The 14538-nt window shown below is 41.2% G+C and overlaps 1 protein-coding gene and 1 long non-coding RNA gene across 2 annotated transcripts in view; one reads left to right on the top strand and one right to left on the bottom strand.

Annotated features, from left to right (window-relative positions):
* Positions 1 to 14538, top strand: part of LOC145444270 (uncharacterized) — a 244724-nt gene that overhangs the window by 94875 nt on the left and 135311 nt on the right. The gene's annotated exons all lie outside the window — the stretch shown is intronic.
* LOC145445280 (uncharacterized) lies at positions 10374 to 11919 on the bottom strand. The gene has a single exon (XM_080323459.1). It carries the CDS (start codon positions 11805 to 11807, stop codon positions 10590 to 10592), a length of 1218 nt encoding a protein of 405 aa, XP_080179585.1. The 5' UTR covers positions 11808 to 11919; the 3' UTR covers positions 10374 to 10589.

Genomic DNA, 14538 nt, shown 5'->3' with positions numbered 1-14538 from the left:
GTCGATTCACTGCGCATGACTGCTGATACGAAGTTGAATGATTTGGATCCCAACTCCAATGTTATGACAACGCCTTCTAAAAAGCACGAAATCGAGGGATGGTGCAAGAAATATAACTTTCCTCTTTTCCTGTTTGAGAGAGAAGCATACCCTCAATCCCATGCTCATGTAGGAAGTAAATATAGGACAGATCAGGGGTCACCAATCTTTTTGAAACCAAGAGCTACTTCTTGGGCACTGATTAATGCGAAGGGATGCCATTTACACCGGTCGCTTATCGTGCCAGATTGGATTCTTCACTTAGACTTAGACAATCAGAGCACTGGGCGGGATTTCCGCACCTTACCAAGAACAGATGACTCTCTCCATGGCTCTCATCAACGTTTCCGAGTTGAGTAGTGTTGCCGAACTGCGCGCCGAAGCGCCACTCTCCGCTAAAAGGCTGGGGAATATTTTCTAGAATAGTGAAGGGGTGAAGACGAGCAAGTGGGGATGGTGTGAACGTGAGGTGCACGTTCGCGTTCTCTGTGTGAGTGAACCTCAGAAATATAGAGGTTCACGTTCACAAACGAACCTTGTAGGTTCTGTACTGTGAACCTTTTTTATATATTACAATTTTCACTTCATCATAACACCTTTCGTTGAAATTTATTGCATTTTAACTGCGGGCCGCTCTATGCATGGCGCTGGCAGTATAAAAAAATCAACACTAAACGAGCATGCACCTTGACAATCTCAAAAACGTTACTTAATTTGTTACAAAAGTTTGCTCAAAATATCCAGCCTTCCGTTTGTGAATGTTTAGTGACTCTCTGCTGTGAGTTTGACCCGCAATCACACAACATCAGCAGTGGCGAGATAGTGTAGTGGTATAATCCACTGCTGCAACACCAAAGGGTTGCGGGTTCGAGTCCGACCGGGGTCGACTCCAGAATTCCTACGTTAAGTGTTAGAGGTTTATCTAGGCCCCTCCTCGCTATCTCATTCGCGTAAGCCACTGGTTCTCAACCTCTTTGTTTTCGCGGACTCCTTTTCGACCGTCAAGGACCCCCGCGGACCCAAAAGTTTTAGTTCAAATTTAGCTTAATTATCGTGCAGCCATCATCTGTGTTTTGCGAATATTAACTGTAGGCCAGTGTGACAAATAGCAGGAAAGGAAAGGAAGGAAAGGAAAGGACGTAGTTTATTTTTGTCCTTGATGTTTTTTGCGGCATATACGCCGACTCATGATACACATACACACGTTCTGCGCATATGCATACCATGAGTGCATGCATGATGTGCATATGCCGCTGGACAAGGAAGTGCCTTTATATAGCCTTTACGGCTTTCTAAGTCATGCACCACCCCTCCATGTTATCCCAGTAATGCATGAGCGCCAAGCAGGGAAGCCATGGATACCAGTGTTACTAATCAGGTCTTTGGTCTGACCCGGCCGGGAATCGAACCCACGACCTACCGATCAAGAAGCCGGACGCTTAACCATTACGCTATCTTGTCGGCATTACAATGACTATTCTTGAAAGTGACATCACGCTATTTATGTGGAAATTGGGTAGACGGTAGCGAATTCTGCAGCTGCATTTCTTGAGTTGAGATACGTGGGCGTTACTTGGAAATCCGCGCCTTCGATTTGATATGAACGAGTGCCCAAAATTTATTTCCAGAAAGATAGATGCTGGCAAATGATATAATAATAGGCAACGCTTCCGACGACCCCTCTGTGTATGATCGAAACATATATGTCACCAAAATAGAGAGTAGACACAGATGTTTTACTGAACATATAACGCCCATCCTAGTCATTTCTATCTAGCAGGTCATCTCGATGTTGTTCTGGAATAGTGGTTATGCATACCACAGGAAAAAGTGATTTTTCCAAACGTTCGAATCACGCTGATTGACCTTACTATTGCTACTTTTTATTTGTTCCACAAAGTCCAAAAAAATATCTCTAAACAGCAATATGTTTGTATGAGTAGGCTATTGAGCTCGCACAGTAGAATATTTCATCTCAGACGGTCATTCGGTTGATATGAGTCAAGAAATTGTAGCAGTAATGAAGCGAAACTACCTCGTAATTTCTCTATTTCGAAAATAAAATAAAAATACGGTTATCAATAATTTTGTAAATTTAGAGGCTTCGCAGACCCCCGTTTGAGAACCACTGGCGTAAGCGGTGTCTTATAAAAGCCTAGAAGTGGGCCGTGCCACAAGTCGGCAGCGACGGAATTAAAATGAAGCACATTGGCCCGTTGTAAATGACCATTGACGATAGCAGTCGGCAAAGTCCATGAATACCACAAACAAAACAAACACAACATCAAGAGCGAAATACACTACATGTAGCTAGTCAGCGAATGATGCTTAGCGACGTAAGATATTGATTTTATGGGATTATTATATCATTTGATTGCCCCAGTTGATACATTTCGTGAAGTCTAAGACGTCAATTTGTACTTCAGCATTGTGACATTATGTGGCCCGAGTTGTCGCTTGGTATCGTGTACATTAATATAGGCTATCACTTCACGGAAATTTAGATTTGGAATTAGCGAAATTCGCATGTTACTCAGGGTCGACTGACCCATGTTGAACTTCAGTTCATATGGAACTCTTCTCCACTTCAACCTTCAAAGCTCTCATTTGAATATTTGCGACCGCGGGCGGCTCATGTAGTCGTAACGGGCAAATTGGCGTTCGCGGGCTCCGCGTTGGCCGCGCTCGGTTATTATTTTGATAGTTTCCCGTTTGGCATGATGTTACTCATTCAGCCAATGTACTAAAGACTACTAACGCAATTTGGTATTGGTTGCATAGCACAGAAACGCAAAAAGTATCGACATGACTAAATGTAGCGTCCCTGATTCCGCTCGCTGATACCTAGCAGAAACGTCGCTGCAGTCCTTTTGGGTTCAAGATCTCGTCTCTCAAGCAAAAAGAAGTCCAGGAGGTTATACATATTTTGTGTATTTAGATAACGTAAGATATCTCGAAACAACGAGTGACCCAATCCTTACACCAAACCAGGTGACTTACTGAACTCATACGATACATATGCAATGTGCATATATATGCCACCAAGCTCCACACAAATCTAAAGCACATGCACTGCACACACACCACCAGCCTTGTCAGTTACAGACGAGTAAGAACTTCTAATTCGGGCATCATAACTCCTTAGAAGGCTACCCGCAACCTGTTCCGAACGACAACCAGCAGTTTCATATACATAGGCTACTCATTATGCATATATCATACTGCGTTTGGGTTCACATTCACAGTTGGGTTATTTATATTCCAACGCATAGACACGAGGGTCACTGCGGCATCCAGAGTAGGGTTACCATATTTCAGTGACACAAATTCCGGACACTCTTTAGCGCCCACTAGTGGATTTCAAAATGCTATATGAGCAAGTTGACCCGTATTCAGACTTCAGAGACACGTCTCTATCTCAAACTCAAGTCGTGCTCGACGGAGCAAAGGCTGAGTCAGGCTCGATTCGAGAGATCGTTTGGTATTCGGGTAAGATTTCGAGCGTTGCTCGGTTTCGAGTCTTTACTTGAGCTTGATGGCTGCTTGCAGACGTCTGCGGTTTTGTTAATTGCTCGTGATCTGGCAATCCGCGGGTTTGGATGTGATGTTGGTTGCCTAGTTTTGCCTTCAATTACGTCAACACATTATATTATTATTCTTTATTCACAGTAAGAAACTGGTCAATACACACATAATCCGGGGAGCAACCTGCACGCAAAGGAAAATGTCGAGATTGGGGTAATTTTTTTAAAATTTCAGTAATACAGTCAAATTGTTATTCATATGCAATACATGGAGTATAAGTCAGATTACAGAATTGCAGTAGATGAAGAATTGGCAAGGGTTACAGAGCAGAGGTAGAGATGATTGAAAATGAAGAATCGAAATTACAGAAATGATGCTGTGATTCACTAGTATAATTTTAGTCCAGTGGTGCATTCAACGCCTTCCGAAGAATATGCACAGTGCCCAATAACGTGATCTTTTGGATCATGTCGAATCGAACCCGGAATCTGTCGGATATGTCTCATGACTTTTTTGCTTACGACCCCTGTAGCGCCAATGACTATCGGTACAATGTCTATTTTGCATCGCAACATTTTCTCACATTCCATTTTGAGCTCTGCGTATTTGGACTGCTTTTCTGATTCTTTTAGTTGTATATTGTGATCAGCTGGGACAGCCAGTCCAATGAACAAGCATTCTCTTATCTTTTTTAGTTTGATGATCATATCCGCGCGGTTGGTTCTGATTTCGCGGTCAGTTATAACTGGTATATCCCACAGAATTTTACCTGGTCGTTTTCTGTCACTGGTGCTGGGCTGTAATCGTACCAATTTTATGTCGAAGTGGTGATGTTAAAATGTTTGCATAATTCAAGATGAATGTAGTGACCAATCCTATTGTGTCTCCAAGCTGCAAGTGCACCACAGCCGGACATGAGATGTGCCACAGTTTCATTTTGGTTGTGGCACATTTTGCATTTGCTGTCCATGTTTTGCTTCAGAATTCTTTTGCGATAGTATTTTGTAGGAAGCGATTGGTCTTTTGTTGCGAAAATGAATCCTTCGCTTGCCGGTTTCAGACCAGAGCTGGATAGCCAGGTCCATGAAAGCTCGTCTACATGGGGCTGTGAAGTTAACTTCTTGTTATTATTAGCATTGTTATTATTAGAATTATACGCTGGATGTATAGACGAAATAACACCGCTCAATAACATGACTATTTGACATACTGTAGTAGCCAAATCAAATATACCATTCTCATGTAATTGCCATTACAATTAGATTTTATTTAGTAAATGAAGGTTATTTTTAGTTTTTGTTGCAGTTTTTGCGAGGATGGTAGTATTGAAAACAATACACAGGGCCTACGTGATAGTAAATCGCGCGCAGCGCGAAGAAAAATTTCATGTAGCATAAATCTTCCCAAAAATATTGCTATTATGTTGATTTACGAAAAAATTATGAGCCTTCAAAATTCCGCACATTTAGCCATATTTTAGAAATTCCTCCCGGACGCAGTTTGAACAGTGAAATTCCGGACATGTCCGGGAAATTCCGGACGTATGGCAACCCTAATCCAGAGTAAAACAAAGGCAACATATAAATATGCTAGCCTTTATCGTTGTTGATTCGGTATTCATGACGTTTCGGCTACAATGTTAATTGTTCATTAACTCCCGGTGCATATTCTTTAATGGGATTTAGCATCTGCCAACTCGTATCACGGCCCACTTCTAGGCTTTTTAAGACACCGGTTACACGGATCATTTTCCCTATCAATTCCCTATCTGAACTCATACCAAATGTCCACCCGGTTGGACAACTCTGGTTTAAGTTATGTATAAATAACTGTATTCAATTCACTGTTTCTAGTAATTCAAGGAAACTATTTTCCTAAAATTTACGAACTAATGACTGTTAAACCCGTGAACACTTCAATCATGTCGCCAGTCATGATACCGTGGGATACATTTTGATGATGAGATTGGAACTCGTCGAATGACAACGTAAGGACACCCAATACTTAGAACAACGGATACATGATGTCAGTATTTAGAGGAAATCAAGTCATTGCCATTTCTGGTATGCTCTTGTTTCAGAGGCATAAAGCTTTTGGGTGCATAAAGCGGAGATCAGCTACGTGATCGATTAGAAGCTATAGGATTTGTTTATTACAATACGAAATTAGCAAGAACTTAAATGGTTTAGTTGGCAATGAACGAGACGTCTACGATTGCAACGCGGCTGCGAAGTACGGAAAAGGCTAATGACCGCGAGGACCTATGGAAAGGATTAATAGTTGTTCCGGTGCTAATGCTGATCTATAGTGCATGGGTGATAGCCGGATTTTTCGCACACGCTCAACGTACTAGCATGCTGAAGCGAAGCTCTAGGAGTAGGGCTGGGCAAAATGATTCGAGTACTCGAATCTGAATCGAGTAGTAATTTTAATGATTCGAGTCGAGTAGTAAAATACGATTTTTTCGAGTACTGAAATTATACGGTCCTCGCAACTGAAAGTTAATTTACTGACGAGAATTATAGTTTTGATACTATTTTCCACCGAGGAAGCCGTGAAACCTTGATTGGCCGTGTTTGAGCATACCAGGCACAGTTTAAAGCTACGAACGTTACTGGAAATAATACATTTCCGAAGTCATTATCATCCAACAAAATTGTTAAGAAGTGTAAAAATACCAAAGTATCTTTAATGTGATGGATAACAGGCATTACGTTCTTTGTGGTGGCATAAGAGGTTCATATTTGGACTTCGACATAGTACATCATGTTGTGACGTCATAATGAGTGATACTCGATTACTCGACTCGACTCGAAGCATATTACGTGATTCAGAATCGAATCACTCAGGTACTCGATTTTGCCCAGCCCTATCTAGGAGAGACATGAACGGAGGAATCATATTCATGGCTGCGACAGCTATGCAGTGCATCTCACTGGTCCGATTCGCGACGTGACGTTTAGCAATTTATGTTGCAGGCCAATATCCCAATGCACACAGCGCTTGCCAAACAGTTATCTATGTAAGCAACACCAGCTTCATCGCAACTCTTATAGCAATGTATTCTTTTCTTTGGCTAAGACAGAGAGCATTCTATCAGCATCCGTCACTTGGCGGATTGCTCAACAAATGCATTTCTGTATTGAGTAGACTTAGCTTGATATTTGTAGTGATTCTGCTGGCCACAACACTTGTCCTTGGAATAATCATGCACCGATACGAGTCAAGCGCTATGGGTTGTAAATATATAACCACTGTTTCATCGCGTGTCTTCTTTATTTATGCAACTATACTCATATCGAGCCAGGCTATGATGCTCGGACTATTCATACACCCGTTATACGTGCATTCCAAGTCGTTGAAGGCTTTAAATTCAAATGACGACAAGAAAATCGTGAAGATCAGTGATCTGACTGTCCAAAGGAGTCCGGATTCGGTCGAACTTTCCAATAACTCAACGCCGTACCAGTGACACATCGCCGACATCGGTGATACCGACAATAAGTCAGAAACTCCCACGTCATGAGCAGCACAATTCTATCATCAACGCTAAATCCAACATCGTAAGAGCTACTTTGAAACATTCCAACACAAAAATTACCCGTGAAAATACGGTATACGGGCTCATCAGAAGAACACTTTTTTTAGCATGTCTCTCCATCGTTTCTGACTGCACTGCTATGGGAATGTCTTCTTTCGTTACACAGGAAGATAGCCCGTACTACCTAATGTGCACGACCTTGGATGCAAATGCCACTGTTAACCTAACAATCGTACTGGTATCATTTCGCAAATGGGATGAAATATTGCTGTTCGGTAAACCGTGTATGGGCTGCGTATCATAGCGACTGGCCGTGTATTGTAGCCAATGCAATATTATAGAATCTAGATGTATAGACGGTATTATTGGTATACGGGGCGTTGCGATAAAATCTCTAGTAATTTGTACCATGAATATTTTTCGTAGCCTTTATTGGACCATATTCAATACACATTTGCATGGACCTGTCACGTTGGCAGCCATAGTCAGGTGTCGTAGCATGCGTCATAGAGTTACGAAAGCTTGACTTCACTTCTGTCTCATGCTGGAACATGCCTCTTCGATTTTAAAGCTTGTCTGGTTTTGTGCTCGATTCTGCGCCTGGAATCATATAAAAATTGCATTCAATGCCCGATAATAGCCATTGCTATCGTCGCGTTTGTTTGGAGGTGGTATTGAGTAGCAAAAGTTGATAATATTTATATAGACAAAATTAATTTCATGAGCAACAAAGAAGTGAATAGCGATATAAACAGGTGTGAAAAGCAAAATATCAAATTGCACAAGCACAGTCATGCAACGCCTTCAATGACATTCAGCGCAATATCAATTTCGCCCATTCTGTCCTGATCAACTGCACCTATGGTCGCAATGTCTCAAATTAGTCAGACTAGACGCGAAATTGGTCGATTTACAGCGCATGACTGCTGGTACGAAATTTTATGATTTGGATCCTAACTCCAATGTTATGACAACCTTTTACCAAGCACGAAATCGAAGCATTGTGCAAGCAATCTAAGCTCCGACTCCTAATATTTCCTTCACAGAGCCTCGACTATAATTCCAACATTTCTTTAAATCTACTCAGCAAATTATACTTTTTTTGTATTTTTAGTCATTATCATTACGAAGTAAATCAACACAATTTTATGAATTAGAAAAATTGCGCTTGCAGATGGAAATTAAGTTTGTGAAGGTCCGCTTACGTGAAAAACTATGAAATATCTTACGTATGAGCAACGACATTTTTTAGTATCATTTGATAAAATTCAGTTCTATTTCTGAGCGACGAGTGTACTATAGGCTCAACCTTCATTTTACACTGTTTGATGTGTGATCTAAACCCGCCCTATCACCGCTGTAGCTGCATTTGTTCTGTCTATAAGATTCATCTGAGTTCCCTTTTCCTGAATTTGTTGGCATTGTATAGTCCGTGGCACACAAGACCTTCACAGGTGATAAGTGCCATTGTCAACTTTTAATGATAATAATAATAGTTCAATTTTCAAGTAAGTGTAGTCGGAATCGGGGTCACAGCATTTTCACAGATATCGACTCCAGTCATCATGTGTTTCCACAAGTCCGACCACATCTCCAAATGGCGTTTCAAAATTTCTGTGACTCCTTCAAGAGGAAACTTAGTGAAACTCCGACTGCGATTAGGCGATCACGCGGCCCTGGCTATAAGTCGCCAGCTCTAATACCATATAAGTTCATCGGCCTGGCCTAAAATGCCCGTGTGTCGATTAGGTCTGTGGAGTCGGAGTCGTGAAAACTATAATGGCTGGAGTCGGAGTCGGAGTCTCGGCAAAAATACTGACTGGAATCGCAGTTTGTGAAAACGAACCTGACTCCGACTCCAACTTCTTTATTATGAAAACAATTCGTTTCAAAGGTATCAAATTATTACTACTAATAATTAAAATACGATTTTTATGTACCATCAATCACTGTTATTAGTAACGATATAGATAAGAAGTGGCGAACCCGTGGCCCGCGAGAAGGTTTTGTGTGGCCCGGGAGGTAATGCTCAAAATTAGTTATAATATCAGGTAAAATTGCAAGGCCAACCAAAATTTAATTAGCCTATGACCGCGAAATTTGATGATGACTAAAACATCAGTTCCTACGCGTTGGCGTAACCATGCAGGGTCCAGCCACATTTATCGCAGATTTTCGTATATGACCAATTCACCATAAAGTAGAATATTTCGTAGCAGATTTATTTGACTTGAAATTTTTCTTACCACTTTACATGATATATTGTCACTCGATTTCTTGCATTTAGTGTTGAAGCACCTCCTGAAAATTATAAAGACGCGTAATTTACAGAATTTAGTCTAACTATATTCGCAATTAGGAGATAACGTGTCGTCCAACATGCGACTTCGCTTGTGCGTTCGCAGCGTGATCGTCGACGATGAAACATTTGCACAAAATGATAGAGGCATGTTCATCGAAACCTTCGATATTGCTATGTCTAAAAGCCAAATAATCTAGTCATTGCCAAATGAGCTCATAGTGGTATACGGAGGCGACGCCTAATAAATGCAAATAACATATTTATATATCGAATTCATTCATCACCCTCAAGAAATTTCGCGCTTCGCGCGACCAAGGCACGAATGCACAGTTGCACACAGAGTTTTCATGACATTATTGGTATCAATTTTAAAGCGTAGTAATTTAAGTATTGTTTTCGACGTTACCTAATTCGGTTCGCTCCTATCGGGCGACTGAAAAATGGTAATCAACATTTAAATATAGCCCGCGCAATGGATCGTAAATCTCATGTGGTCTTTTGGCCGACAAAGTTGGCCACCCCTGATATAGATATAAAGTTGGACATTATTTGCAAATTACAATTCAGTTGCATAGAGGAAGAAAGTCGCAATATGCATCTTCGCGATGCATTCACAAATTCATGCAAATTTTGAAATTATAACGTGATACTGTGACAGAGAAAATGCATCATCTGGTTTTGTAAAATTGGAAAATTGATGTAAATATAACGAAACTCTGCTTCCCACTTGACAAAATAATGATATTTGTATAGTGTAGCTTATGCTTGGCTGGAGCAAACGAGAAAGAAAGACTACATGTCCTTGTCCATGAATACTTGAGTAAGTGCATGTATACTAGACATATGCTATTTCACTACTTCCACAGCCCTGGTGTCAACGCACAATGCATAATCAACAACAACTCAGCAACCTGTTGGATGACATCCCAAACTTGGTTATTTACCACACTGTAAACAGAAAAAGTATATATGAATGCGATCTTTTATTTGTTTAAATTACCAGAAAAATACTCAGTTCACGGATGACTGGTGATAGTGTGGACAGCCAAAATCTCCTTTTCAGTCTTCTGACGTGCTGAAAGGATCCTCGTTTGCGATATATCCTGAGCGACGAAACTTCCAGGTCACATCGAATCAGATTTGAAAGTATTTAACCCGCGACGGGACAGGTATAGATTGCATTTAGTGAGTAATTGTTTCGGACTCTGATTTACTTCTGATGCGTGTCGTAGAGCAAGTATCCGGTATGCAGTTGGAGCATTGCCTACCGAACAACAGTATCTCCCTCCAACTTTGAAATGACAGCAGCACGTTCGTAACGTTAACTGCGGTATCCGCATCCAAGAACAGACACATTATGTAGTATGGCGAATCACCCAGCACTAGAAATCCGGAAACTGCCATTGCGGTTATGTCAGACACGACAGAGATGCATGCCAGGTAAAGGGTTCTTTTAATGAGACCGTATACTCTACTCGCCCGCATACTTTTACCCGTCGATGATTTCCCAGCGCCCTTTGCGACTTCGGCCTTTGCATTGTTGTTCCTATTTTGAGGTGCAGCATGAGGAAATTTTGTACGTATCACCGGTGTAACCGCGATGTCAGAGTCTTGAGTGGCTTCTAGATCGGGATGAGGCTCAGAATCCAGACCGACGTCAACACTTGAAGCATTGAGTTTTGTGACTTTTTGTGTATTTTGAGGGTGGAATCTCTTGAACGATTTGGAATGCGCGTATAACGGGTATACGAAAAGGCCCAGCATCATAGTCTGACCCGATGCCAACACAGCCGCATAGATAAAAAACCGAAATCGTGAAGTCATTTGATTATTCCGAAATCTACATCCCACAGGGCTTGACTCGTATCGGTTCAGGACTATTTCAAAACATAGAGATGTTATGGTCAAAGCGGCAATCAATATAAGGCTGAGTTTACTTAGTACGGAAATGGATCTGTTGAATAATCCTCCAAGCGACGGGTGCTGGTAGAAGGCCCTCTGTCTCAACCACAAGAATGCGTACATGGCTACTATTGGAGCGACAAAGGTGACGTTACTTATGTAGATGACTGTTTGGCAAGTGCTGTGTGCATTGGGATCCAAGCCCACAACGTATATAACTATAGTCATCACAAATCGAGTCAGTGAAATACACTGCATCACCACCGCAGCCTTGTATATGATTCCTCCATTCACGTCTCTCCGTGAGCATTTCTTCAAGATGTTAGTCCTTCGGGCATGTGCAAAAAGTCCCGCTACCACCCACGCGTTATAGATCAGCATCAGCGCCGGAATAAGTATTAATCCTTTCCACAAGTCGTTGTAAATACTATCCGCTTCGGAAGGTCTGGCAGATAGGGAAGTTGCATTTGTGGAGCTCTCCGCCATTGCAGAGTCCATAACTTAATAAGGTATCGAAAAAATTTAGTATAGTTCTACAAGATCTCTAGTAAAATATCAATGTAAAATAGGATAGCAAACACTTTCATACATTCCCTTGTCTCTTATGCAAGCCACCGAAACAACATCAGACGATGACATTATGTGGATGCCTCAATTTCCGCTGTATTTTAACATCATGTACGTAGCCTGGGAGTTATCGGTGTGACATCCAGGCAAGTTTCAATCTAATCAATCTCCTCATTGTAATGATAACGTGCATCTGCGACAAATATTAACTGTACAGAATAAGTATGTGGAGCTGTAATCGATTCGCGAACGACGTGACAGGAAATAGCCGGTCATAAGTTGAATATCTGAACGACCATGACGTCCACAAAACAGACCGAAGGGGTGAATGCCACCCATGGACTATCTCAGCATTCTCAGCCCGTAGCGAGTTGCTACTTACAAAAGATATCATCTATTGTCCAAATAAATCATTCTTACTACGAATGTGTATGGTCATTTCATGTGTCAACAATATACCATTAGCAAAACAAATTCGTCAGTCACATCATCATAAACTTTCTCTCAAGGGGAAAAGCTGCGAACTTGAGTCATTTTCTCTGTGAGCAATGTTTTGATCTGCCCCGAAACCGTCATTTCCACATATAACGAGGATCAATTTTCGGTATGCGGTATGACGTATAGCAGTGGTCGGGAACCTATGGCTCTTTTGGGTATAAGCTATGGCTTTTTGTCAAATATTTATTTTTTTACGGAATCGATCAATATTGCAGCGACTTGTTGGTAAATTTTCATCGCGGCTAGAATAATTATTCTCGTGGCAGTATAAGCATGTCTTTGAGAGGTAAAGACAACTCCGTCTTCAGGTTTATGTGCTCGGACCCCCTCTTTTCAAAATCCCCAAGTTTAAGTTACAGTCGCGCCGGCGACCAATATCAATCGCGAATTCGATGTAATCGACTCGAAATCTTGATTGATCAAAGAAAATAGCGGACATGGCGACGCCAAACATGACAACGCGGTTTTCAAATGCGCATTGTCTTCCTGATTTACAGCGCGAAATGACGTGGCATTCGCAATTACAAACTCGAATTACAAACAATGTCATAGCTATCCACTTTCTTGATTGGTAAGTAGCTCTGTAGTAACCTCGATAAAATATAGGGATGTAGCGCAACGTTATGTGTTACCGCCGAATACTTTGAGAATTGAGAAGCCGATCAGTATTTAGACTTTCGGAATCAGTGTTACGGTTGCATTCAATTAATATCGTTTATAATAAATTCTAGCCATTTATGAAGAATTACGTTATCAATGGTGATGCTTAACCCTTGGAGAATAACATCAATAGAAAATACCAATAGTAATTGAAGGTTTTACTATAGATAACTAACCTACGGTCGCTTAGTTATCTATAGTTTCACAATTTTCGTTCGCTCATCCTGACGACAGGTTAGGCATTGCCTCACTTGCCTCACTCACCTCCCCTGACCCCACGTCACTGATGTATCACAGCTTAGAGTAGGTACTGGGTAGGCGTACATACTGCTGTAGTGACCATGTTTGACTCCATCCACGCATGTGATCGTGGGTTCTCGCATTTAAAAGGATCATCACGACGAACCTACGTTCTCGTAACTCAAGTTTTGCATGCTCAAATAAGGCAACCAGAATGATTATTACGAGTTTTTACAGAGAAAATGTGGCGCACACGACGAATTCCATGTATAGTGAGTTCGAATTAGTGCTATACCATGGTGTCTTGAATTTTTAATTGTGACGTAACCGTTGATTGACATGTATGGCTCTTTGAGGGTTAAAATGGAAAAAATAGGGCAAATATGGCTCTTCGGACAAAAAAGGTTCCCGACCCCTGACGTATAGCTTGGTATTGTCATGCCTGAAAAAGAACTCAATGTTAAAACTGGAAATCTATTTCTTCACAAGACGGCGGAGTATAAATATTTCAAACTTAAACAACCTCTGTTTCCACATCTCTGCTAGTGCGAAAATTACCGTGGGTCAATCTCCGGCGCTGAGAAAACTATGGATACTGCACAGACTGTCCTCGAACTCTTCTTCCAGTGCCTATAGGCGATATAGCTGATCGTGGGTATAGGCCCAATATAAAGTGGATGACCTCCGTGTTTGGCACTGAACTTTACCTCAATGGTAATACGAAAACGGCTTCACAGCACAACTCGCAGGCTTATTAAATTATAATCACCTTTCAAGCCGTAACGGTGGCAGAATATCCGTCGCATATGAACTTAAGCTTGTTTCTCACAGCCTTGAGAAACAATTATGAAAATTGGCTATAATTTCGTATATATGTAAAGAAAGTGTTATTAACGATTAGCGAATAGTATTTTAGTTGTCAACCGCGATAGTCTTTTGACCGCGAACATCCTCGAGCAGTAGACAGTATAGTGGCTCTTAACCGATGGATCACGAGACCATTTTCAGCTGGGCCATGGAGGTACGTCTTAGTATTGCTTCAAAAATATTTATATTGCCTAAATTATTATTCTAGGCTGACTTATATCATCCTGATTTTTGTCTCAGTGACGCTTTAGGCTATCTAAATCTATGATGACAGATAAGCAGGCTTTTGAATGGCATGTGAGGACCCATGATTAAAGCAACGAGAAGAAATTCGATTATAAAATACCTGGATACCAACACAAGACACAACAGTCGTGAATTATAGTTCCAGGTCATA

This window comes from Botryllus schlosseri, chromosome 8 (genome assembly GCF_051294905.1).
Source record: "Botryllus schlosseri isolate E-star chromosome 8, Bs_hap1, whole genome shotgun sequence".
Lineage (NCBI taxonomy): Eukaryota > Metazoa > Chordata > Ascidiacea > Stolidobranchia > Styelidae > Botryllus > Botryllus schlosseri.
Note: the sequence above shows the minus strand (reverse complement) of the source record. Positions and strands in the feature narration are given on the sequence as shown.